At 37.9% G+C, this 22,745-nt stretch overlaps 3 protein-coding genes across 5 annotated transcripts in view; 1 reads left to right on the top strand and 2 right to left on the bottom strand.

The window, feature by feature from the left end:
* Positions 1-1,856: 1,856 nt before the first annotated feature.
* LOC103380119 (glucoside xylosyltransferase 1-like) lies at positions 1,857-8,328 on the bottom strand. 2 transcript variants are annotated; one of them, XM_017033087.2, is made up of 8 exons: positions 7,980-8,328; positions 7,362-7,454; positions 6,124-6,307; positions 5,867-5,998; positions 5,519-5,770; positions 4,942-5,065; positions 4,641-4,813; positions 1,857-2,814 (listed from the first exon to the last, which is right to left on the bottom strand). In XM_017033087.2, exons 1-8 carry the CDS (start codon positions 8,201-8,203, stop codon positions 2,674-2,676), a joined length of 1,323 nt encoding a protein of 440 aa, XP_016888576.1. In that variant the 5' UTR covers positions 8,204-8,328; the 3' UTR covers positions 1,857-2,673. The 2 variants fall into 2 exon arrangements, with proteins under 2 accessions (XP_016888576.1, XP_008310159.1); XM_008311937.2 differs by lacking the exon at positions 7,362-7,454 and having other exon boundaries at positions 7,980-8,327.
* A 457-nt stretch (positions 8,329-8,785) lies between these two features.
* LOC103380118 (YY1-associated factor 2-like) lies at positions 8,786-10,978 on the bottom strand. The gene is made up of 4 exons (XM_008311936.3): positions 10,819-10,978; positions 10,378-10,503; positions 9,829-9,981; positions 8,786-9,685 (listed from the first exon to the last, which is right to left on the bottom strand). Exons 1-4 carry the CDS (start codon positions 10,842-10,844, stop codon positions 9,445-9,447), a joined length of 546 nt encoding a protein of 181 aa, XP_008310158.1. The 5' UTR covers positions 10,845-10,978; the 3' UTR covers positions 8,786-9,444.
* Positions 10,979-11,524: 546 nt separating this feature from the next.
* LOC103380117 (periphilin-1-like) overlaps positions 11,525-22,745 on the top strand; it is a 12,932-nt gene continuing 1,711 nt past the window's right edge. Inside the window, exons 1-9 of one of the 2 annotated variants that reach the window (XM_017033089.2) lie at positions 11,525-11,685; positions 11,901-11,964; positions 12,262-12,335; positions 12,741-12,959; positions 13,203-13,249; positions 15,769-15,858; positions 16,055-16,212; positions 18,427-18,482; positions 18,994-19,128. In XM_017033089.2, coding sequence (XP_016888578.1) covers position 11,964; positions 12,262-12,335; positions 12,741-12,959; positions 13,203-13,249; positions 15,769-15,858; positions 16,055-16,212; positions 18,427-18,482; positions 18,994-19,128 — 780 coding nt within the window. In that variant the 5' untranslated portion in view covers positions 11,525-11,685; positions 11,901-11,963. Of the gene's footprint in view, positions 11,686-11,900; positions 11,965-12,261; positions 12,336-12,740; positions 12,960-13,202; positions 13,250-15,768; positions 15,859-16,054; positions 16,213-18,426; positions 18,495-18,993; positions 19,129-22,745 lie in introns of both variants that reach the window. The other variant, XM_017033088.2, reaches the window with a different exon arrangement.

The following is a 22,745-nucleotide window of genomic DNA, read 5'->3' as shown; positions in this document are numbered from 1 at the left end:
AAGTCTTCATACCCACACATTGATTTCTTTAAAAAAAAAGTATCTATATTTTTGGCTCTCTGGTGCCTTTAAGGACCAGGCTTGTGTTGTTTTTTTTTTTCTAACTCAGTCTTGTGATGTTGTCATTTCAAGGGAATTTAATGCTTTGCAATTACGTAGCAAACACGAATCCATCATACAGTGATGTTTTATCTACAGTTAACATTACAACTCAAATATTTACATTTACCTGTTCCGATATTCGTTTAGGAGTCTCGGAACATTTCTCAGAGATGACTGAGTCAAGAGAACGGGCAGATATAAATCTGAGGTTTAATTATTGATTGATAAAGAGTGTAGCGTTCACCGATCGCCTACAGTAGTCCACCTGAGAAACGGCTCCTCCTCAGGTCTTCAGCAGTAAATCTGATCACACCATTTACTCTCTTGGTTTTCTGTATAATTCTACAGCAGACAGCAGCTGTAATGCATGCCTTATGTGTTGCATGTCCCTCAGTTTTCAGAGCTCACACACTGCTCACTTTGATCTCAAGGCCACAGTAGGAAAGAAGTTGGATTTTTTCCTCATGTTTATTTCTTTAGTGTGTTTATTATTTAAAGAGATTTAAATAACTCCCCTCATGTAACTAATTTTCTATTAATGATTCAGGCCTTTAGTTAGATGCTAATGAAAAATCCTTGTGTAATTATTTTTTTTTTGGAACATTTTCAAGACAGAGACGTAAACACGAACACGAATTTCATAACAAACAGATATGAGAAAAAGGATGTCTAAAGTAGTTTACTCTGGATTAAAACTCAAACTCTGCTAAATAGGTTTTCAAGCAAGTCTAAAGTGTTCCAAGGTTTTCATTTAATGGTCTTTTGACATGGACCTCAGGTCACTACAGAGATTTTCTGCTGGACTTTTGTAGACCAGCCTATTATACATTTGACTTTGGGCAGCTGTTGTGTTACAAATAACAACACCAGGTCTGGTGTTTCTGTTGTCTGTGTGTTTACTTTTAAAAGTAAACTTCATATTTCATACTTCAAAGTTCTATCACCGCTCACAAGATTGGCGTTCCTTGTGTTTATATAGCTCTCCTTTTCCTTCTTAAAACATTTACAAAATGTTTTCGTTTTGTCTGGTCTGACCAAGTGCTAGGCTTTCAGGATGCTTGTGGCCTTAGAGGATCAGGTTTAGTTATCAGAGGTTTGCAGGTTTGAATCCTGACCTGGCTGGTTGTGGTGGTTGGGCAAGCACCCAGAGTTCCCTTGGTGCTCCTAAAAACTGCTCCCCAAGCATGGGTATAAAGTACAATGACAAATAAAGCTGATTGTTGTTCTTCTTTTTAAAAGTGCTCCATTAACAGAATTGGAGAAGGAGTGCAGGGCTCTGGTGACTGTCTGCTCCGAGGTTGAGGAAGTTTTGTTTTGTACCACATGGATCTCTTTGACCGTGAAACATGATTTTGATACATTTTTCTCCCCGTACATTAGGAAATTTTTGTATTTCATATACACAAAGTTCTTTGGCCATGAAAACTTTTGCAAGAATTTAACAACTTTATATCTGTTATGTAACCCGTTTAGCTTTATGCAAATTGTTTCTTCCAAAATCTAAGGTGTAACAGCTGAATACACCAAAATGTGACCAGTAACAAGTTATAAAAAAACAATCTTGTGCAGCTGAGATATTGATAAATTAAAAAGGATGAGCAAACTATGAATTGCTGAGTTAGGTTTACTTGATTGGCACTGGGGAAATACATTTTTAAGAACACTTAAAAAACTCCATTTCAGAAATTCTTTAAAACAACCTATATGTATATATTATAATCTGTTTAGAATAAAATGAATTTTAATGAGACTGGTTTAATGTAGAGTCACATTTTATTTGTGCTGAAATTCAATAAACCCCTGAGTGTAAGATGAGACAAACATCTGACAGTGTTTCACAGGAACAGATAAAATGAAAATGTCACAGAAATATCACAAGACCGGAATCCAAATGGCACACAAGTTCAGACAAGAGCAGAGAATAAGAAAAATGTGACTGTGTGCACATCCGCTACTGTGTTGTGTTACTGTAGGTGTAAAATCTGAGGAGCTGTGGTCAGAATGCTGTATGCACTCAGGTCAGTCCCAATATTAAAGCAGATCACTGGTACCAACAATACAATACAATGTCAAACATCAAAGTGCTTCCAGTACCAGACATTAATATTTAATAAATACTGATCATTATATGTACTCAGAGTTGGAGGTAATAAACATCATTAATCATCATCATAACAGCATTTAAAAAATGAAGGGCATCCCGAGTAGTACCAGAAAATATCAACCTCCCTCTGTGATGTAAAGCACAGACAACCAAACAACATAAAATTATATAAAAATCTTGGGGTCAAAAAAACCCAAGAAACACTTTTTTACATATAAAAACACCAGGTTTTAAGTGTTTCATCTTTGTGTCATAATGTCTCGTCTACAAATGTAATGAATCACAGTATATAACGAGTAATAAATACTACCACCGATTGTCTGGAATAAAGCAAACTTTCTTAGTTGTGGAGAATTTTTCTACTAGTATGATGGACAGATGTTTACCACCATGATAACTAAAAGATAATTTCCACAGGAGTGTTTTATCATCCACAGATTCATTAAAAAAAACCTCAGTGCAGCGTCCTACTGAACAGAAATGGCACTCTGTTTTAATCTCTTGGTAAAAAGGTGGCTGCTTCTTCCACAGTAGGTGTCTGTGGTGGTCTGCAGAGAGGCTTCTAGAGAATCCAGCAGCGCGGTCTCCAGGTCTTCACCAAAATTGTACTGCGATGGGAAAAAAATGAAAGAATTAGATTTCTGATTGGAGCTGTCAAAAAAAAAACATAAATGAAATGAATCATAAATTTGCATCATAAATGCATTTCAATAATCAGGGAAACTGACATGAAAAAAAGAACTTCAAGATTTAAGAAGTGTTAATTTCAAAAGTTTTCAGAAAATCAGAATTCTGTCTTTTGTCACACCATCAAATAAGGATAAAAACGTCATCATACAGTGTTTGAATAGACTATAATTTCTCCGGACATCAGGTTACTGGTGGCAGACTTTCTTTATTATCACTCATTCACTGCAGTCGGCAATAAAACACCATTAACAGCCTCCTATCGATTTTTATGTGGATGCTGCTGGTGCATTGTCCACACAGCCATCATGTCTCAAACTAGCATCAGCACTAAAAATTTTTACAACACTTCTGTGGGCTGGCTGGGTAATGGTAGTGCCCTTTATTGCAAGCTCCTCTGCTGGCTGAGAGAGCCTGCAATGGGAGCCAGGCTGACTAAGGAGCTCTTGGTGGGATGGAAATGAGTTTCTTTCAGAATTGCCTGCTCCAGGCTTCGGGGTGCTATCCTCCCAGGACGTAGTGGGAACAGAGTGGGAGGGGGCCTGAGGAGCAACCGGAAGGGTTGATAAAAGCTTCAACAAAGCATAGCTTCGGAATACAAAAGGATTAAATTCTCCTCTGTTACACAGACCTGAAGTCTAATAAGCTAATGGTAACACAAAGCCACAGAGTGTGCATCCATCCACTTAGCACAGGGCATGTTTCATAATAACAAAGAACCCGCTGCATTCCTCAAACTCCTAAAACCAGGTAGAGCAGGCTGTATGTACACTGTATGTGCTGCTGTGTGTGTTTTTGTGCTGTCGGAGAGACTGATGGAGGCATGAAGCGGCGAGTGCCCCATAATGAAGCCAGCTCGTTTACTTAATGGCTGAGAACATTGCCTGTAGTGATAGTGGCCAGGCTAGCCCTGTGGCAGTAATGGATGGAGACCAGCTAATGATGCTTCCCCTGCCCCTCCACCCTTTCCCCCCGCCTCCATGTTGACCAGTGTGATGATGTAAACAGGGGCGGATGAAATATGTACCTCTGGCCCAACAGCACTGTACAGCTGACCTGGCTCCTCACTGATGATGTGAGTTACTGAGCAAAGAGATGCTGCGTTAAAGATGAATTAATGTTAGGCAGGTGATAACACAGTTGACTAATTGGGGATTTTTTTTTGTCACAATGTCATGCCATCGATGTTTACTACTCAATGAATTAGGTTAATCAAGCTTTTAAACATTATAATACTGACATGTATTATAAAGTATATACTGTAGTTTTGCTCAAGATGGCAGTAATTTAGTGGGACTTCTCACATCTCTTTCCAAACCCTTTGTTATCATGTCGGCGTACATTGTATCTGAGTTTATTAAAAACAATGTTCCCTGATGTGATTAATGGTAATCTTATGACACTGATGAAACAGCTCAGTTCATTTCACGCGTATGACAGAATGACAGAAATGTTTAACAGGTTATTGATTGAACCACTAGTAAATGGAAGCCCCGGTAAGATCAGAAGTTCTGCCTTTAAAAATAGAATAAACATTGGTCCCACGCTTTCTACTGCTGGTGTCTGGAATTTCTTTAAAATGATTGTTTTTGGAAGAATAAATTTGCCAAACTTGGGAATGTGTGCAATACTTGGCTTTTGTTAACAAACAAGAGCCCTTCAGGAAATATGTCATTTTTTTTATTTTTGTTTGACTGCGGGGGAAGTGATGAAGCACAGAATAATGTCACTTTGAGGCTCTCTCTACCTTCTGGATGGCTTCGTAGACAGCCCGAAATGCTGGCTGCTTGTCATTATGGTACACTCCCCGGTTTCCATGGAGAATGAAGACACCTTCCTCCTCAGCCTGATGACAGTTGCTGCCATACATGCAGTGGTCTGGGCGATAGTTCCACTGACAGGGAAACACATACAGGCTCTCTGTAACACAGAGAGAGGCATGGAAAGAGTCATTATAAATAAGTGACCTGGTCCAAGAAAAAAACTGAAATGTTTCCAAAAATCATCATCTTGTCTCAAAATACTATTATGTGCGAGGCTGCAGAAACCTGGATTATGGTGAAAGATGATGTTAAGGAGGTCCTGGTCCCCCCAGGTGATGTTGAGTTTGTACTTCTGGAGAAGAGGCATCAGAATTTCCTCCCACTTTAGTACGGCTGTTGTCATGTCATTCTGAGAGAAAAAAAGAAAATTTATATAATCAGACAGCGTCCACACATGTTTTCATCATGTACAGCACCATTTTATAATTCTGTTTATTAAATTGTGTTTCATCACACTTCATTTCAGAGAACATGCCATTTTTACTCAAATAACTGCGCTGGAATTGAGGCCTAGCAAAGAAATTACAAGAGTGACCTCATGAGGCCAATGTTGGTGGCACAGCTACTGCTTGATTTTTTCCATTCACACTCAAATACTCCACAATATTACAAATTCGTTCACGTAAAATTCTGTCTATATTAGTTCAATTACTTGTTGATTTGATTTTTGACTCATTAAAAATCACAGTCATGTCATTTACCCAGTACGTGTGTATTCATACTAACGGTTTACTACAAATACATGTACTGTTACAGCCCTAATTTAGGATAATTGAAATAAATAAAATCTCTATGGTTTTACCTTAAAGAATTTCTCCCTGAGGCGAGTCATGTTCATGAGCATCACCCCTGAATTGATGCCCGTTATGCCGTAATAAGGGTGGCGGGCAAATCGATTGTACCATCCAATGCGTGGCTCCTCGTGCTCTGGGGCCATGGCAGCCAGCTGGTCTGGAGTGAACTGTGAAAGCAGAGCCCAAATGTCCTCTACTGGCCGCAGGAAAAGGATATCAGTGTCCACATAGAGCAAAGAATCCACTTCTTTTAGGATGAGCTGAAATCAAAGATAGAAAAACTGTCAACGTGGTGGTGGAGGTGGGCATATAATCGTTACACATGTACCAAGTAAAAAATACGACTCTACACTTACTGGCAGAAAGAGCCTCTGTGAAGCACAGGGTTTGAAGAGTTTCTTCCACTCACTGGCATTCTCCTCAGGATAGGTAATGGCATGTATTTTAAACTTGAATTTTGTCCTAACTGTGGCAGGCCAGGAGTCCAGCTGTGTAACAGAACAATAGCAGATGCTATACCAACAACATCATAATCTGACACCTGCTTTAGGAATATAAGAAGTGAACATTCTGGTGCTGATGCCCGTGTAAAGGACAGACAGAGAAGACTTACAGCTGTTTTGAAGCTGTCATGAAGATCGTCCTCAGCAAAGATGTAAATGTGCAGAGGCTTTTTGCTGAAGAGAACAGCAGACTTGACCATGATGAGAGTCTCCTCCAGCCTGGGGCCACAGGCCACCACAGCCAGGTGACTAGTCTCATCATTTAGTTTCTTGACTTCTGATCCTGACCTCTCTCTGTGAGTCAAGACATAGTTGTGAAGGTTATTTAATTACTCCAGACTTTTGTTTTAATTTCTCTTTGATGAAAGATCAAGTGTACCTACAGATTCAGCTGTAGGTGAATGCACAAATATTGTAGTATTGTATGTGAGGAGAATATGAGCCGATGGTTACATATCATTTATATCACCTCACAGCATAGTTGTCCAAGTCATATTTGAAGGTTTTCAGAAAAAACAACATGCCTAAATCGGATAGTTGACTGACAGTGATTATGGAATGTAACAAGCACTCTGATTGGCTGAGGATATAGCCAGTAGGGCAGAGAGAATAAGCATCTTTAGTTGAAATGGGCACTAAATGTCAGCACATAAGATAGAATTACAGTAGTTATCAAGTAAGTGAAATCAAACAGATAATGAGAAGCACTACCTATTTTACTATATACATTTTTCTCAAAACGTATTATATGGTTGACAATCAGTAAAGAATCATTTTATCTTCTTATGAGAACCACGATCAGCCTATGATAGCCGCCTGTGATTAAACTTACAATGTGACAATAGGTCACAGATGTATATTTTTCATATCCGCCATCCTAGATTCCACTAAATTAAGTAGGAGTCATGCAACTTACAGATAAAGTGTATAATAATTTGTATTTGGACTAAATAAACTGGTAAACCAATCTGAAATTTAAAGCACCGCCTGTGGGAAAAGAAGGTGGAACTAAATGTTTGGATACGAATGTTAGAATGCAAACATTTACCTTAAGTCCTGAGCATTGTATGTTAATATTTATAGACTGTTCTTTTAACAACAATGTCCTATATAACCAAATGACAATTGATTATCTTGTTCTTGTGGTTTGCAATTGTTAAAATAGCGTTTTTGTGATAGAGTTCGTATAGAGTCAAATTAATTCTAGCAGTAAAAACAGATATTTTGGGCTTGAAAAAAAAATTTTAAAAATCACATGGCGATTATCAAAAAAATCTTTAAAATTGGAAAGCAAGGATTAACAAAAATCACCGAAATCTTATAGAAAGATGCACAAAATCAGTCATACCTAAAGGAAGATTCCACAAAGCAGTTCACTCCACATACATCAGCAGGCAGTCTCCAATATGGATTCCAGTAAGAAACTGACAGTGATTTACACCTGTCAGAATGAAAACGTGAGCTATTCGAATCTCAGAGTTAAATAATTGACCTCTTTATTCACACTAGACATTCCATGCTAAGGGATTAGACTGGTGAGCTGCAGCTTCAGGGTTAGTGGTTCAATTTAAGATCCCTCCTTAAATCCACAAAGCTAACGAGTATACATGTAAGTTATGTCGACGAATACTATAATTTAGCAAATGCAGGCTAATATCAAGGCAACTATTTTAAAATTAACGATAATTTTAAAATACCTTGAGTAAGTAACGGAAGGTTAGTAATACAATATTAACTGCTTTCTACACTTTAGTTAAATTATATGTATTCAGCTTGTGTTCACTGCGTTATTACACTATATTAGTTTAACTACACAGAGATAAAGCATTAGTAAACAAACAACACACGTTTGAATAGAAGCGTTAGCAGGAGCTGTAATTTCTTCACTACAAGTGAGAAATAACTGTTAGCGGTTAGTAAAAAGACGTTTTTGCAAAAAACGGAACAAAATAGCAGGCTAAGCTACCTGTCAGGCTCATCTTTCCGGTATCTGAGGCCTGACGGTCCCGGACCTTTCCTGAGTAAGTGCCCCGTGTCATGACTGCTCCTGTGGCGGTTCCCCTGCCAACTCACTCCCCATTCCTTCACCTCCCCGTCCTCGAAGGTAGAGACGAGTTTACTGAAGACGTACAACAACGAGCAGAAGGTAAACACTGCGCTGAGGAGAAATGCGTGAAGAAAGCATCGCATTTTGTGTTGCGAGTCTTATCTTGTGCGCTACCGAACCATGGTTGTTGATTAGAACAGAAGTTTGTAGAAACACCAACGCCCATCACACTCACCCAGCAAGTCTGGAGTTAAGAGTTGACAGTCGTCTGTCCCACCCAGTCCAAACACTGTATGTGTGATCCAGATAAAGCAAAACTTGTGGGGACATTTTGGGACAATACTCAATACTGGGACACATTACCCTTATGGAGACATTTAGCAGTTCTCCGATGCGCGAGACGACAAATGTTCAAAATATTTTAGTTAGGAAAATCATTAGTCTGATTGGAGTGAGGTTAAGGTTTGGAAACATACATTTGGTATGTTTTAGTTATGGTTTTGTGTGCAGCACAAATGATTGTTGTTAAGGAGCTCCCATTATATCAACATCTTTAAGTTTACACATTTACATTAATGTTTCAAAACATATATTCTTTTTGGAGAAAGAAAGTTAAATTACACATCAGTGTTATTTCCCACCTGCCTTGTCTTATTTAATTCCAATTATATTTTAGTTGTAGCTAATTTGGTTTGAGAAAAGATGAGTTGTAGTACCGATGAAGTGAATGTTATTGGTTACATTTAATTACAACTTTAATATAAACAGTGTGCTCTCCCCCTTTTAACAGGCGTGTAGTGATGGAATCATGAAATCACGAAACAGTGTTAAAAGGATGCAAATTCAAGACACAGTCTTAATAACATTGTTTCTTCATTTAAGGTCACATAAAAGTCACAGTGTGAAAAAATGTTGTTGACAAATTCAACATACAACAGTATAATATGCAAACTCTGGATTTCCTGGAAGTACACACAAAATCTGATTTACAAAGTGGGTGCATTATTTGAAAACATTTAACTAAACCCACCTAAACATGAATTTACAAAAACATCTATAGATTGAACCATGCTCTAAGTTACCGAAGCAGAAAATATCAGGTGTTTTTGCTCAAATGATGGACAGATGATGGCTCTTAATGAGTCTGTTATAAATATCATGACTGATGGTAAACAGCAAATAAGAGATTAAGTGCAAAAAGTGGGAAAAACAAAGATATCCTAAAGTTGAAATTCTTTCCTTTTTTAATACCACAGTTCAGCAGCAATGGAAAACCTTTCCCTTTCCCTGAAATGCAGTTATGTTAGATGTGGACAACAAGTACAATTTCTGGTTGTAGGTATTCAAAGTGCAGGGGTGTACTGCAGACTGCAGAGTGTGAAGGTCAGTGAGTCTCTCCATTTACTGTAGAGCCTTCTCCAAGGGGTGATGAGCACCTGGAGACTCCTTGTTCTGTGTTATCCGAGCTTGATCCACTTTGACTGTGATGGTCTACTGAAGCAGCACTTGTTAAAGAAGATGTGGGGTTTGCTTTCTCCTTAAAGTCTGTGATAATTACAGTCAAATCTCCAACAGTGACCTCTAGATGCTGGGCGCTGCTGCGGTCAATGTTTTTTAACCTGGGCCTGGGGGAAAAAAAGAAAAAAAAGAAAAAGAAAATCGCAAAAATGAATTCTTGCATGGTAGATATTTTACACATTTACAGGTTAATTGTGAAAGAAAAACACTTGAGTAATGTTCCATTATTTTTTGGACATGAATTAATTACCTGATCTTTTTATGGCTTTTCTTTTTTAGTGTTGAATCCTTATCACTCTTGTCTTTTTCAGATTTTTCTTTCTTTTCCTTTTTTAGGTGTGTGGGCAGTGCAAACTGCTGGTTTACTTGCTGTGCAACCAGCTGAGAAACAGGTCGTGGTTTTCTGAAAGAGACAAAAATAAGCATTAGCCATTTTATTGATCAATTAATTAAAGATATATCTGTTTCATTAGAGTTAAAAAGAAACTATATTGTTTTGGTTTTGTTTTGAAAAGATTAATGAAAGATCAATGAAAGAAAAAAAAAGTTTATTGGCTTATTTCGTTGGTTACTACTGTGTACAGTATCTATAAAATCAGCCAATCGTTCTCACAATAATTCAGGGAACCTTCTGTCTAGTGTACTGCGTTCACAAAGTTGCAGTTAACTTTGTACTACGGACTTGTCCGAAACATGTCGTGCAAGTTCATCACATTAATGAGGTTTAAGTTTAATTGTGTAGTTGTGGTGATGATGATTGATTGCTTGTTAATGGATAGTGTTATGCATTGTTTCGTACCTTGTTGACGTTCCCTTCCTCACGTCGCACATCATACACTTGAACGCCTCTGCGCTGTTCTTGAACGTGCATACGCTACAGTCCCAGTAACCATCGTCAGAGGATGGCTTGGGTTGTCGCTTTGGCCTTCGAAGAAATTCACAAACAAACAAAAAATACATTATTATCAACGACGGTTTCACCGACCGCAATAAATACGGAGAAGCCGTGGAATAGCGAAACACAAATAGGCGTCAAATAAGTGAACTGTTCGGAGCTGAGAGTTACTGTGTGCGAAGCTTCTTCAGATTACACAGACAGTTGCCCTGTGTTTAACAGCAGGCAGCCGCCATGAACAAAACTAAACCATTCATTCACCGAGCTTTGTGTCTGCGTGAGTGTGCTTGTGTTTACAATAGGCTTAGTAAAATTTGTAGTTGAAGAAACCAGTCACACTTTTACCTTGTGGGACTCTTCTTGTCTCCCATTTGGCTCAGCAGACCTGAAATGTTTCAGCGTTACAGGTGAACAAACGCATTTAGCTGCCACACACAGCTGTGACGCTGGAAACTCCAGGGCTGGCCACGTGACCGGCGTCCGGCCAATCACTGCCGTTGTAATCACAGAGGCCAGTGATAAAACAGATGTAACAGACGCGTTGAGAAAATTGCACAATAACGTTATTGAAAATGTGTGCCATTAGGCTAAAGGGAATATAATAAACAAACCCGTTTACAATTGTAGTAAAATGTGGTTAAATTAAATGACGAACATGTAACATTGTTTGATCTTGTTAAATGTTATAAATATTTTATGGATTCGGGCGAAAAGTTTTTATTCTAACAATTTTGGTTATGATTACAACATACAAATGCTGTACATTCAGCTAAAATTATTGGTATTACCCTAGAATTTAGTTTTTTTTATCTACATCAAGTACTTTGTATTCAATTTGTCGTAGAAATCCGCTACCGCTCAAAAATACAGTGTGATGTGGAGTCAGTATTGAGTTTAATTATTGTCTTCAATTACTACTAAACAAACCGAAATATAATTTATTTCAACTAAAAGGCCATCCTTAAACATACGGAGGAAAACCAAAAGCTCATAGAATACAGAAGACAGTAAGACGCCCAGTACTCTGCTGTACATCTGCAGAACAGGGGGTGGCAGTGTTGCGTCATTACACTGGTGGCGAAGAAGTAAACTAGGAAGAGGAAGTAGTAGAAACAAACAAATACTCTTAGCATCGCCTCTTTATTGAAGAGTGAATATGCGAATGTAGCTTGGTGTAATGTAGAATTGGGGAAGCTCTATCAGCATTATTTTGTGAGTTGGACAATTTTTGAATGTCTTGTGTTTTTTTTAAATTTTTTTTTTATATATTTGCGATGCTAACCAGGCTAACACAATATTCGAGCTATTTGTACATTTGTTTGACATGAGTTACATTTCACGCATTCTAAAATTATGGTGAATTGTTTAAGCTTATACAAAATATCTAAAAATTGCACTTCTAAACACAGTTTTCCTTCTATTTACAGATTTATTATCCACGTTTAATACATAATAGCGTTCCAACCAGGACCCAAGCTCTACTCCTTGTCAGTAAGTTAAAAAAAGACATTGTTTCATGTTTTCACAACCATGTCATTACGCGACTTTGAAACCCTTTGGATCAAAATACTTAAGTTTGATATTTTACATGTTATACCGCGAATAAATCAGTATCTGTTGTGTAGAAACTGATCTGTACTTGTATGTATTTCTCATGAAAACACTACGTGCTACTTTAACAGGTGCGTATGTGATGTGTTTCGGAGTTTTACTTAATATGCCTCGTCCTGTCCAAAACAACAGATACTGATCCACAACATGTTTTGACAAAACGCGTTTTTCTTGTAGTGGCATATCGACAAGGCCGACAGTCGATTAGAGAGGGTTATGAGAAGCACTTTACAGCAGGGGATACAAGAGAGGTGAGTGAAAAACTCTGACAAACTGTGATACAATTAATGTCACACCACGTGTACACATAACTCAAATCTGGCCCTTCAGCACTGTATGGCCAGTAAAGTCTCAATTAGATATTTGTGTCTTTACTGTCTGATTTACTTCTACAAACTCCTGATCTGTTTAAATGAAATTACCCTTTTCTAAATAAACTGCACATTTCGGTATAATCTGTTTGGTTGTTTTTTTTGGCCAGTGTGATCAATATCATTTACATCATTGTATCTCAGAAAATAATTGTGCTTTTTTCTTCTTTTTCTTTTGGCTTTTGAATTGTGGTTTAAGAATGTTTTTTATAAAGTTGACTGTGCATTGTCATGCTTGATCTATGTTACTTAACTGTGGAGCTAATGTATTAATGTGTTTTCCAGGTGACTTTTCACCGAGTGGTTAATATTGTCGATAGGAGACATAACATGCCTGTGCATGGCACAGGCTGTAATGAGCACTTCCAAGATCAACAGTGGTATGGTCCACCTCGAAACCAACATGGCTCTCACAACTTTTACAGTGAAGGCTGCTATGAGTCCAATTACTTTGATGACGATCCCAGTTATGGCAACTTTTTCAGTTCTTCTACTCCATCAAATGTAAGTAAAGATTGTCGTTACACTTACACATTTCTCTTGCAGCTTATAAAATGATTGCTGAAAGTTACATGACTAACAACAACATTTTTGATGTTTAAATATTTTAACCAATACAAGTGTTGAGAAATGATGTGGCAAAGTGCATCACTAACCTATGTGTGCCATTAAATGTATTTATTTGTATTCATTTTTTATAAATGTCTTTTTGAAGCTAAATTGCTGTATATGTGATTCTATTATCAGGAGGACCATTACAAAAGAGATGATCTGAGGTATCAAATAGAATCAAGGTACTTTTTTTATTCTTCTATTTTCAAATCTTAATATAGTCCATTTGTCCACCAGGGGACATAATCATTATTGTGTTTTAATTCACAAATGTGTTTTAGTTCTTCTGTCTAACTTGCTGCTGTATTAATGTCTGAAGAGTGTGTGTTGTTTGCACGATTTGTTTGTATTCTCTGTGCCAATGATCTGTACTGGGAAATTGTACTGTAGTCTAACTGTGGTCCGTTAGTTAGAACTGGTCTCATTGCATGTTTTTAATTGATTTTAACAGATATTGAGGTCAGATTTGACAAAATGTATATTTTAACTTAGGTTTAAGGATGTTTTAACTCATCTGTGTATTTTTTGTTTTGAAATGTATGTCTTTGGTTGCGTTTATTATGGTATTGATGAAGGTTCCTAAAAATGTGTAGAAATAGTTTTAATATCAATTGATTTTTTTTTCTCCTGGTAAGTTTTTAGATTTATTTGTTATGGAATTTGAAGTTACATGTAAGCAAGCTTCTGTGTAGAGCATGAAACTGGCCTGTAGATGGGGGCAGAGTTCTGTGTTGCATATTCTTTTTGCACGGTCTGCATTGAACTGTATTACGTTACAAGATTTTCAGATACGCACAGACTACACACCTTCATTTCATTTGGTCTTTATTTAATATTATTGGGAAACATAAATAAAAACAATATATTACAGTTATACTCTCTGTATAGGTAATTGGCATAATTTTAATGCTAAAAGTTTAATGGAAATATTTAAAATAATGTGCAGCACATTTTAAGTACTCCTGTAAATTAAGGCCTATATTTTACACCAGTAGTATTTTCTTTTTTTTCCTCAATCTGCACAAGCTCAAATGTTTTTGATTTAATTAGTGTTCTTCATTTCTTGGTTTGGTTAAATATCCAGTAGGCTGAGCTAAAAAAAACATTTCTCTGCTTCATTTCCTGACAAAAAACATGGGATCGGCTCACATCTCATCCCATTTCCCAGAAAATACACCAGAGTATATGTGGTCCATGAATCACTGTGAGGCCTTGGTGTATAGTTTTCAATTGCAGTTGTGCATCAACACAGTTTTTGTGACACTCACTTGAGTCTCTCCACCATCCATGTTGGAGATTTGACCCCAGATCAGAAAACACATTTTTAAACTGACATTCACTTCCAAGCTGGACAGTCACACACGTTCATTTGTACCGTTAAAAAGAAGCAATGTTATAATTGCCTTTATTGACAAAATGTTAGAAAACCCTATGTTTAAAAATTCTGAATGCTCTGTATAAAACAGCAAATTTATTTATTTATTATTTCCCATTTACTTTTTGTTCATTTAAATATTGTACTTTTTCAGCATCAGTATTGTGATGTTGAGTTAGCTTTGTGCTGCATGGAGGGCATTTCAGTGTTCAGTGTTTGGCAAATGGCAGGCTGAGTCTTGGCCACTTCAAACACAGCATGCTGAGTCATAAAATACGCAGGCCTTATTAGACCTGCTCTTTGTTTGAGATTTACCCCGAGTTCAGCCAGAGGTCGTGACAACCAGGTGTCTGTGGGTCATTTATACCTGCGAACCTCAACGTTATGGTTCAGACATGAGTTGTTCTCTGAGCACAGAGAAACATAAAAAGTTAAACAGTAGGAAAACTCACTATCACATTTAAAAATGTCTGCAGACAACTTATTCATTATGTCGTGGGATTGTGTTGTTACTTTAATTCCAAATGAAGTCTAATCATGGCTGTGCCTGCAGTTAAAGATGGGAACCTAATGACATAAAACCAAATTGGTCAAACTGTCAGCCAAATGCTGCTTTTTCCAAACAGTAAAATTGCTTCTTTTCCACAAATTGATCCATTTCCTGTGTGTTGGCAATTCTCCGTCATGGATTCTTTTTTTTTCTTCTTACCCTTTCCATATGCAAACAGTCACAAAAAGCTAATCTCCTGCTTCCTAAACCAGTATTAAATGAAAATGTGCAGTAGTTTAGGATGAATGCAGAAGAGTGTGTGAAGTTGGTGTTGGTGGAGCGGGCAGATTTGTTATTTACTGGATATGAGTAACTCGTGATAATGAGAAGTTGGAGCATTTTAATCGCCCTGAGCATACTGCATGATGTGTGGGGGTATATTATCACCTCATAGCCTGTTAAGTATTACATTTGGACATTTCATATGTTTTCAGACCATGTATACCTTGTTTCAAGTAATGTTGTCAAAATTAACAGGTTGTTTGCATTAATTTGTGAAATTAAACTGATTACATTTTCAATGCATTTTAGCATATTTGCAGAATGATAAATCAAACCGTCCATTCACTTATATCACGTATTGTAATTTACAAAAAAAGATTTTCTCACATTTGGGTATTAATCACATTTAGTCAAGATCAATAATGATCAATCAAGCTTCAGTACAACCACAATTAATTAATCACGGCTAATCATCCTACACTGTGATTAATCATTTGACAGCCCTAATTTATGTTCATTAAATGATGTGTAGTTTTTATTCATGTGTTTTTCAGGAACAAGCGCAGACCTGGACGCAATTTCCCCAGGAAGCGCCAAGGCTCAGGTCCTCCGGGGAAAAAGTTTAGTGTGGCCAAAAAAAGTAGGTCAGTCACCAACACCTGTACTTACTTGCTTATGACTGATGGAGGAGGGGCTACCCTTAGATACTGTGCTTTTATTGCTCGATTGATTATAAAAACTTTAAACATGTTTATCTTTGTCTTGTGAAATGTTATGTTTTTTTTTTAGTTTTAATTTTACCTGCAACACTTGAGTTTTCCTGATTTTTGTTTTCTTTAGACTTGACAAAGACTACAGAAGTTCTGCACCTGTTGTTCGGGATCGTTCCCCTTTAAAAAGTGAAGACCGTTCATCTGCAACTGGAGGTTCTGGTTCAAATCCCAGCACCAGGGGTGGTTCACCTGATGAGAAGAAGAGCTCTTCCCAACAACAGAAACGTACATAACTCAAATACCTATTCACTCTGACAAAACTGAACCAAAGTTTCCAGTTTCTGTTCTTGGCTACCATGACTGCTACATGTATTGTTGTATGTTTTAGAATTTATATTTCAACTTTCACCTTCTTTTAGACATAAAGTTGTCCAGCTTACAGTCCCGTGAAATCACAGATTATTCCCGGGATCTGAAATGATAATACAAGAGCTGTTTTTGTAGACATTAAAGTTCACACATGATGTTCCACCAAGCAGTCTTGGACATCAGGGGGGCAGGAAAAAGGTCAAACCAAAGTAGCAGCATGCGGTTTGACCTGCTGCCCCTTTAGATTGTGTGACCTCCTGTTACAAGGAGTTTGTGACTGCGACTGGACACAAAACCTGAAAGGGCATAAGAGCCTTGGTGCTAGCTCATAGTGATGCTGGTGGAACTGTAATCTCACCCAACATTTTTCCTCCCAGCTGTCAGATATTGACAGCAAGAGAAAGCTCATTTTCCCGTTCTACACCAATGTGTATAATTACAACGTGTGAAGGAATTAAGCCTTTCCAGGTGAAGCATCTGTTTTGGAAGTTGTAGTGTGAGAGGGTCAAGGTATGCCGAAACACTTAAAGATGTTAATTACACTAACAGAAGACATTTTAGAGGCTGGGTAAAAGGATACCCATGGTTTATTGAGCCACTCAGTCTGTGTGTTCAGAACCTGACCTTTTATTCCATGAGAAACAAATGTTTCAACCTAATGTTTCCAGATTCACTTTGAGCTGTTTCATTTTACACTTTAATGACTTTACTCATGTTCAGAAATGTAATTTGTCAACAGTTACTGAGCTGTGGTACATTTTTTTTAAAAGCCTGCATTGGAATATTTTGACTTATTTGTATCAGGCAGAAGGATGGGTGAGATTTAATCTCATCACATATTTGTTTTTTTTTTTTTAGCTATACATATCACTTAGCTTACTGTGATCTGCCCTGATCTGCCCAGGTGTCAATAAAATTAAAATATAAAATATGCAATATACAAATATGTAAATGTATTTATATTTATATAAGTACATAAGTACATTTACATATTTGTATATTTAAAGTATAAATATGTATATGTGTATGTATGTGTTCGTGCATAGAAAGAGGGACAGATAGAGAGCCAAGTTCTTAATTGCAAATGTGTGAATGTGTATATATAAATACATATATAGAGAGCAATACTACCAATCATTTTAAATAAGAAGTTTTCATCTAAGATGATGAAAGTTAATTTTGAACTTTCGTAAAGATACAGATTTGTCATAAAGACGATGTCCTACAGCTGTTGTATATTTGCCTGCAGTTGCGGCGGTTTGGAAGAAAAAACAGTGTGTATAACAATGTTGTGGTCATTTGTATCGTACTTGACCGATCTGCGTCACTCTGTGACGGAGGCTCCACCCTTATGTTGTGGCCATGTTCATGACCGCTATGCTGGTGGTTGGCTGGCATTATACTTTTCTAAAGACTACTCCCTATACTGCTCTATATATTAGAATGTTTAGTATTCCTGATATGATAAGTTTGCACAGCACTTGGCCAGATGTACAAATGTAGGTAGTTCCTTTTTTTTGGACCACATAAAATGAGGTCGCAGGCCGGATTTGACCCGACCTTGACTTTGACATATGTGTTTTACAGAATCATTTTCTCTGGTATACTGTCCAAATGTGTTTGTGACTGTGAATTGACAAGATACATTACTTTAGCTAAAGTGGAAACATAAATAAATCGAATCAGTAATCATATTGGTTTAGTTCAGAACACACCAGCCATTGGTCGCTGTTTTGGTTGTTATTTAAGCAGAGCCCAACTCTTTGACCACTGTTGTGAGTAGTCATCATGAGAAGTAAACGTTTTTAATAACGTTCAGATGCTACACCGTGCCTTGGCATTAGATTCTTCTCAATAAGTAATTGATTATTTCTTTTGTCTCGCAGCAGAATCTAATTGTTCCCTGCTGGTTTCTGTTTTATTAAAACGCAGTTTAGTTAGTCCCAGACCACCAACCCTCCAGAATTCTCCCCTGTGGGACTTTAGGGCACAGAGCACAAATAAATAAAAATGAAGCAGTGGTTTTCTGGTGTGTTATTAAAGTTATATCTTTTTATACTCACTTCTTCTTAAAACAACTACACTCTGATTGATTATTTGCCTGTCTTTTTCTTTCTTTCTTTTTTCTAGAAAATCCAAGTGTGTCAGTACTCAGCCCCTCTGCAGAGGAGACTCCTCACAGCTCGGTATGTTCAAAGGTAAAGAGTCCAGTATTTATATTTAAACAAAGAACTTAAAGGGAACAGGTTATGGTTCTTTTATTCAGATTAACATGGTTCCATGATGTCTAAATGTAGTTAATAACATGGACGTGACCTGGGTGTTTCAGAGTGGTTACTTTGACATTACTTTCATGTCAGTATGTACACTAATCTATTTTATAACAAGTAATTGAAAGTTGTTTTATTACAAGAACTTTCCCCACGGTATTTGAGACAAATGTAATGTGTTCTACAATCTACAAATGTCAAATTTCTTTGATCCTTTGATCTTTGCCTACATCTTCTAATTAGGTGGCCGTACAGTATTCAGTGCCTTTTGTTGTTGACATGTGGCATGCGTAATGTGACGTGTACGAAAACAAGACCTCGACACCCGTAAAAGAGTAGCGTTGTCTCTATTTGAAACACTTTGAAATCAGAATCAGTTGCTAAACCTGGTGACCTGGGTTCTAACCCTTAACCTTTGCCCCACCAGGATCAAACTCCAGCATCTGTGGCGGAGTCAGAGGAGGTGGCCGTGACCAGCATGGAGCCAAAGCTGACACCGGAGGAAGACTTGAAGTCTCACCGGTGGGAAGTCATTAAGGAGAAGGCTCTGGAAATTGAGAAGGTATTAATTTTTTTGTCAAAATTAAATCAGACTGCTGCTAATTAAAAGTTTTATATTTGATCCTCATTGTCTTTGAAACTCCTGCTCCATTTTTTTTTCTGCCTATCATACATGAATAAAATACTTTAGTACCTACAGATGAGTTACCAGTTTACCCGATTGTGTTGCCTTTTGGTTCTTAATCTAAATGTGCTTTATTTGACTTTGATATTGAGGTGGATCGATTCCCTTTTTACATGTCAGCGATGTTCAGAATTGCAGAGAAGAAGGATGAGTCAGCAGAAAAATTTACCGTCTCTTGTGACCTACTATTTGCAGTTGCACATCTCTTACTCCCCTTCATTGCTCTTCACTATAGTGCCACTTATCTGTTCCCGTTAAATGCGGGCAGTAATTGCCTTACAGGATGAATGTGGCCCACCCACAGTGTGGTTCGTCTCCTTGTACATGACTACGCTGTCTTTGCTGAATGATTCTGCAGACGTGAGAGTCGGAGACTTGACATCAACATTTACACGTTTGGCCGCAGATATTCGACAATACATTCCGGAAAGTCTGTTTCTAAACACCATTTACTGAAAAAAAGATCTTAATAACAACGATGGAACACTAGGTTTTGTCTTTGCTTCTCAATCTGAGATTCCCGAACTTACTCTTACCGTTTTATAGATGCCTCTATTGCAAATCAGTGGAGTTTTCTCACTGTGGTACAAATAAAGAAGAGTTGCTGCAATAGCTACATCAGTTCCCTCTGGACTCTTGAGGGAACTGATGTGAAGTGGAAACCACTATTTTAAATTCTGTAATTTTCCCCCAACATTTAATACTATGTACACAAGGTTGTTGGCGAGAACCAGCCTTTTCTACCAAAATTGATTTGTCACACTTGCACAGATTTTCAGCCAAGAGTTCTAAATGAATAGTTTCAGTGGGCGTATCATTGCTATGAAAAAAATCAAAAACCTTCAAACAAAATTACTGCCTCTATAAACATGTCTGTTTATGACACTGCCTGCAGGAACACGCTTCACTGTGTCAAGTCACTTTATAACAGTACACGTTAATTGCCATGTCGTTCTGTAAACGTTCACAGCGCATTCTTTATTTTGTGAATAAACACTGTTGGGAGCATCTGCACAACAAAAACGGAACATGTAAAATCAGCGACTTCGACAGGATGAACTCGGAAAAGAACCCGTTCGTAACGCGGCTAAGTGCCTGGGACCAATTTTCAGAGAAGTCTCAATCAGTGCAAGTGAAACATATCCATTTCAACTATTGGCCACATCGTGGAGAGGTCCGGTTTGCAGCTTGAGTGATTAAAATGGCCCTTTTAATATCCCCTAATGTCTACCAGCCCTCGAGTCATTACCCGACTTCCCTTATTATGCAGCACCCCTGCCTGCATCAGCGCTTATTTGAACAGAGCCTCACTGAAAGTCTGTGTGTGTGTGTGTGTGTGTGTGTGTGTGTGAGAGTGTGTGTGTGTGAGTGCCGTACACATAATATCACTCAAACCCCTTAACTCCCCCAACCCCCACACAATATACAGACACACACTTCTGTCAGTTTGTTCACAATCTGGACCTCCACAAACATCCGATTTGGGCAGAAGCCCACTTTTTTTATTTCTTCTCCCTGAGGCCACTAATGCTGCTGTTTCTCGGGTCACCCGGCCGTCCTGTGTGGCCCTTTGGTATCAGGCTAACATCGGTTCATGACAAGAACCTGCTGCAACTTTTCTCACAGCTCAAAGAGAACACTCAGGTCAAAAGTGGCCTTGCTGTTTGTTCAACAAACAACAGTGAAGCTTTTACCAAAATAGAAACCTGTTTGAAGTCAATGCTATTGTTTGGTACAGGGATAATATGGGCTGCAAAATAACTTAAAGCAGTGGTAACCAAACCTTTTCTGCAGCATTGTATTTCTCTCTGGTGAGACTCCTACTTAGTGGCTCTGGTCATCTACTGAGAGTAGGTGGGCATTTAAACCCACCTGAACCAGTGGCTGCGTATAATCAAATTAAAAGACTGTAGCAGAACAGCTTGGAATCACCTCAGGCAGCAAATCTCTGACTGTATTCAGACAGGGAACAAAACCTGTTTTGTTCAATGACGTTGACGCTGAGCTTTGCTTGCCACACGTGTCGTGAGTCTCTCACTCCCTTGCGGTTAGTGGTGAGGCCTGTCATTATGCGGGCCCACAATTTCGCTTGACATGATCTGCAGACATAAAAGCATCAGCTTGCGTCCAAATATCTCCCACAGTCTGGGATATTTCTGTCTGTATTTTCTTGACCTGCCGCCCCTGTGTACGTGTTTTCACAATGTACCATTTATAACAATAATGTGTGCAACTTGTTTTCAGTTTAGGTGAGTGTAGATTAGGGTTACAGGAATGAATAGTTGAGTAAGAGACAGCTCGCTGTACATGCTGTAGCTAGTTTGGATACCGAACCATCAAGGTAGTTTCAGGAATATTTACCAGGAGTGACTAGTAGAGAACTTCTAAGGTGGATATATTTATGAGCTACAGCAAATTCCCACATTTATTTAGCTTCTATGTTTTGTATAATAGTTATCCATTTAAAAAAACCTCACCTGTTTCTTTTTGTGCTTGGCCTTTTGTTTTGCATGTTGGTATTTGTTGTCATTGTTCTGAGGTGAAGGTCAGTCGTATTTTTATCCAGGAACATTTCTTTGTAGAAATCTGACTAAGCCCTTCCTGCATTTTCATTTCAAAGACCATCTTGATACTGGCTGTGGTATGTTTGTTTCTTTAAGACAACATCAATAATGCATAATTGCAATATTAAATATACAGCCTCAAAATGATTGCGATGTTTGCCTGTCTTGTTCTAATGTAAAGTGAATCCATAGGAAGTCACATGACACATTAAAAACGACAGACTCACCTCCAGTTGTTGAACCAAAGTCATCACAAAACACTTTGTCATTGTCAAACAATAGATTCTAACAGTTCTCCCTTTTTCTCACTTAATTGCATTACAATAGTTCTCAGAAGAGAAATCCCAAAAGAAAACATCGATCAAGCAGGGTTATGTGGTTATGATGGGATAAATGTACAGTTTACCCCACTCGATGGGTACACGATCATGCCTCGGCTTAGATATATATTATGCCATGTCTATCCAGGCAATGAAAAAGCAGTTGTGGTTTCAAAACTGACAGAAGCCTGGAATATAACGGTTACACCGGTTAACCTCACATTTAGCTCATGGCTGGACGGTGATTAGGGTTGACAGGCCGTACTTTTCCTGTCAGAATTACCAAAACCAATGCCCTGCTTCATTGCCTGTGACCGAATTTTATTTTAGATGAGATGCTGACAAGTTTATTCCACCTGACATAAATGTTGGGATAACCACAGTTAACACATTTTAGTTTATTATATAAATCTCTGAAAAGAGATTAGGTTGCCCCCTGTTTTACTCATTGTTACACACAACTTGATGAAAGCTGTTAAATAAAGGAGAATGTGTGCTTTTGTTCAGGTGAATGTAGGTTTTATCTTTTATTTCGACAGTTAGTTTTTTTTTTTTTTTTTTTTTTGGAAAAACCTTTTTTTTTTCCCGGGCGGGGGTACAGGCGCGCGTG

This window comes from Cynoglossus semilaevis, chromosome 6 (assembly GCF_000523025.1).
Source record: "Cynoglossus semilaevis isolate Cse_v1.0 chromosome 6, Cse_v1.0, whole genome shotgun sequence".
NCBI lineage: Eukaryota > Metazoa > Chordata > Actinopteri > Pleuronectiformes > Cynoglossidae > Cynoglossus > Cynoglossus semilaevis.
Note: the sequence above shows the minus strand (reverse complement) of the source record. Positions and strands in the feature narration are given on the sequence as shown.

What these genes read in the sequence shown, in the direction of transcription:
- LOC103380118 (XM_008311936.3), bottom strand. Translation starts at nt 10,844, where the DNA reads ATGGGAGACAAGAAGAGTCCCACAAG. An exon ending in GACAAGAAGAGTCCCACAAG is followed by an intron (nt 10,504 to 10,818) that starts GTAAAAGTGTGA and finishes ATTTCTTCGAAG; the next exon opens with GCCAAAGCGACAACCCAAGC. An exon ending in AGGAAGGGAACGTCAACAAG is followed by an intron (nt 9,982 to 10,377) that starts GTACGAAACAAT and finishes TGTCTCTTTCAG; the next exon opens with AAAACCACGACCTGTTTCTC.
- LOC103380119 (XM_017033087.2), bottom strand. Translation starts at nt 8,203, where the DNA reads ATGCGATGCTTTCTTCACGCATTTCTCCTCAGCGCAGTGTTTACCTTC. An exon ending in ATGACAGCTTCAAAACAGCT is followed by an intron (nt 5,999 to 6,123) that starts GTAAGTCTTCTC and finishes TCTGTTACACAG; the next exon opens with CTGGACTCCTGGCCTGCCAC. An exon ending in CACAGAGGCTCTTTCTGCCA is followed by an intron (nt 5,771 to 5,866) that starts GTAAGTGTAGAG and finishes CTTTGATTTCAG; the next exon opens with CTCATCCTAAAAGAAGTGGA.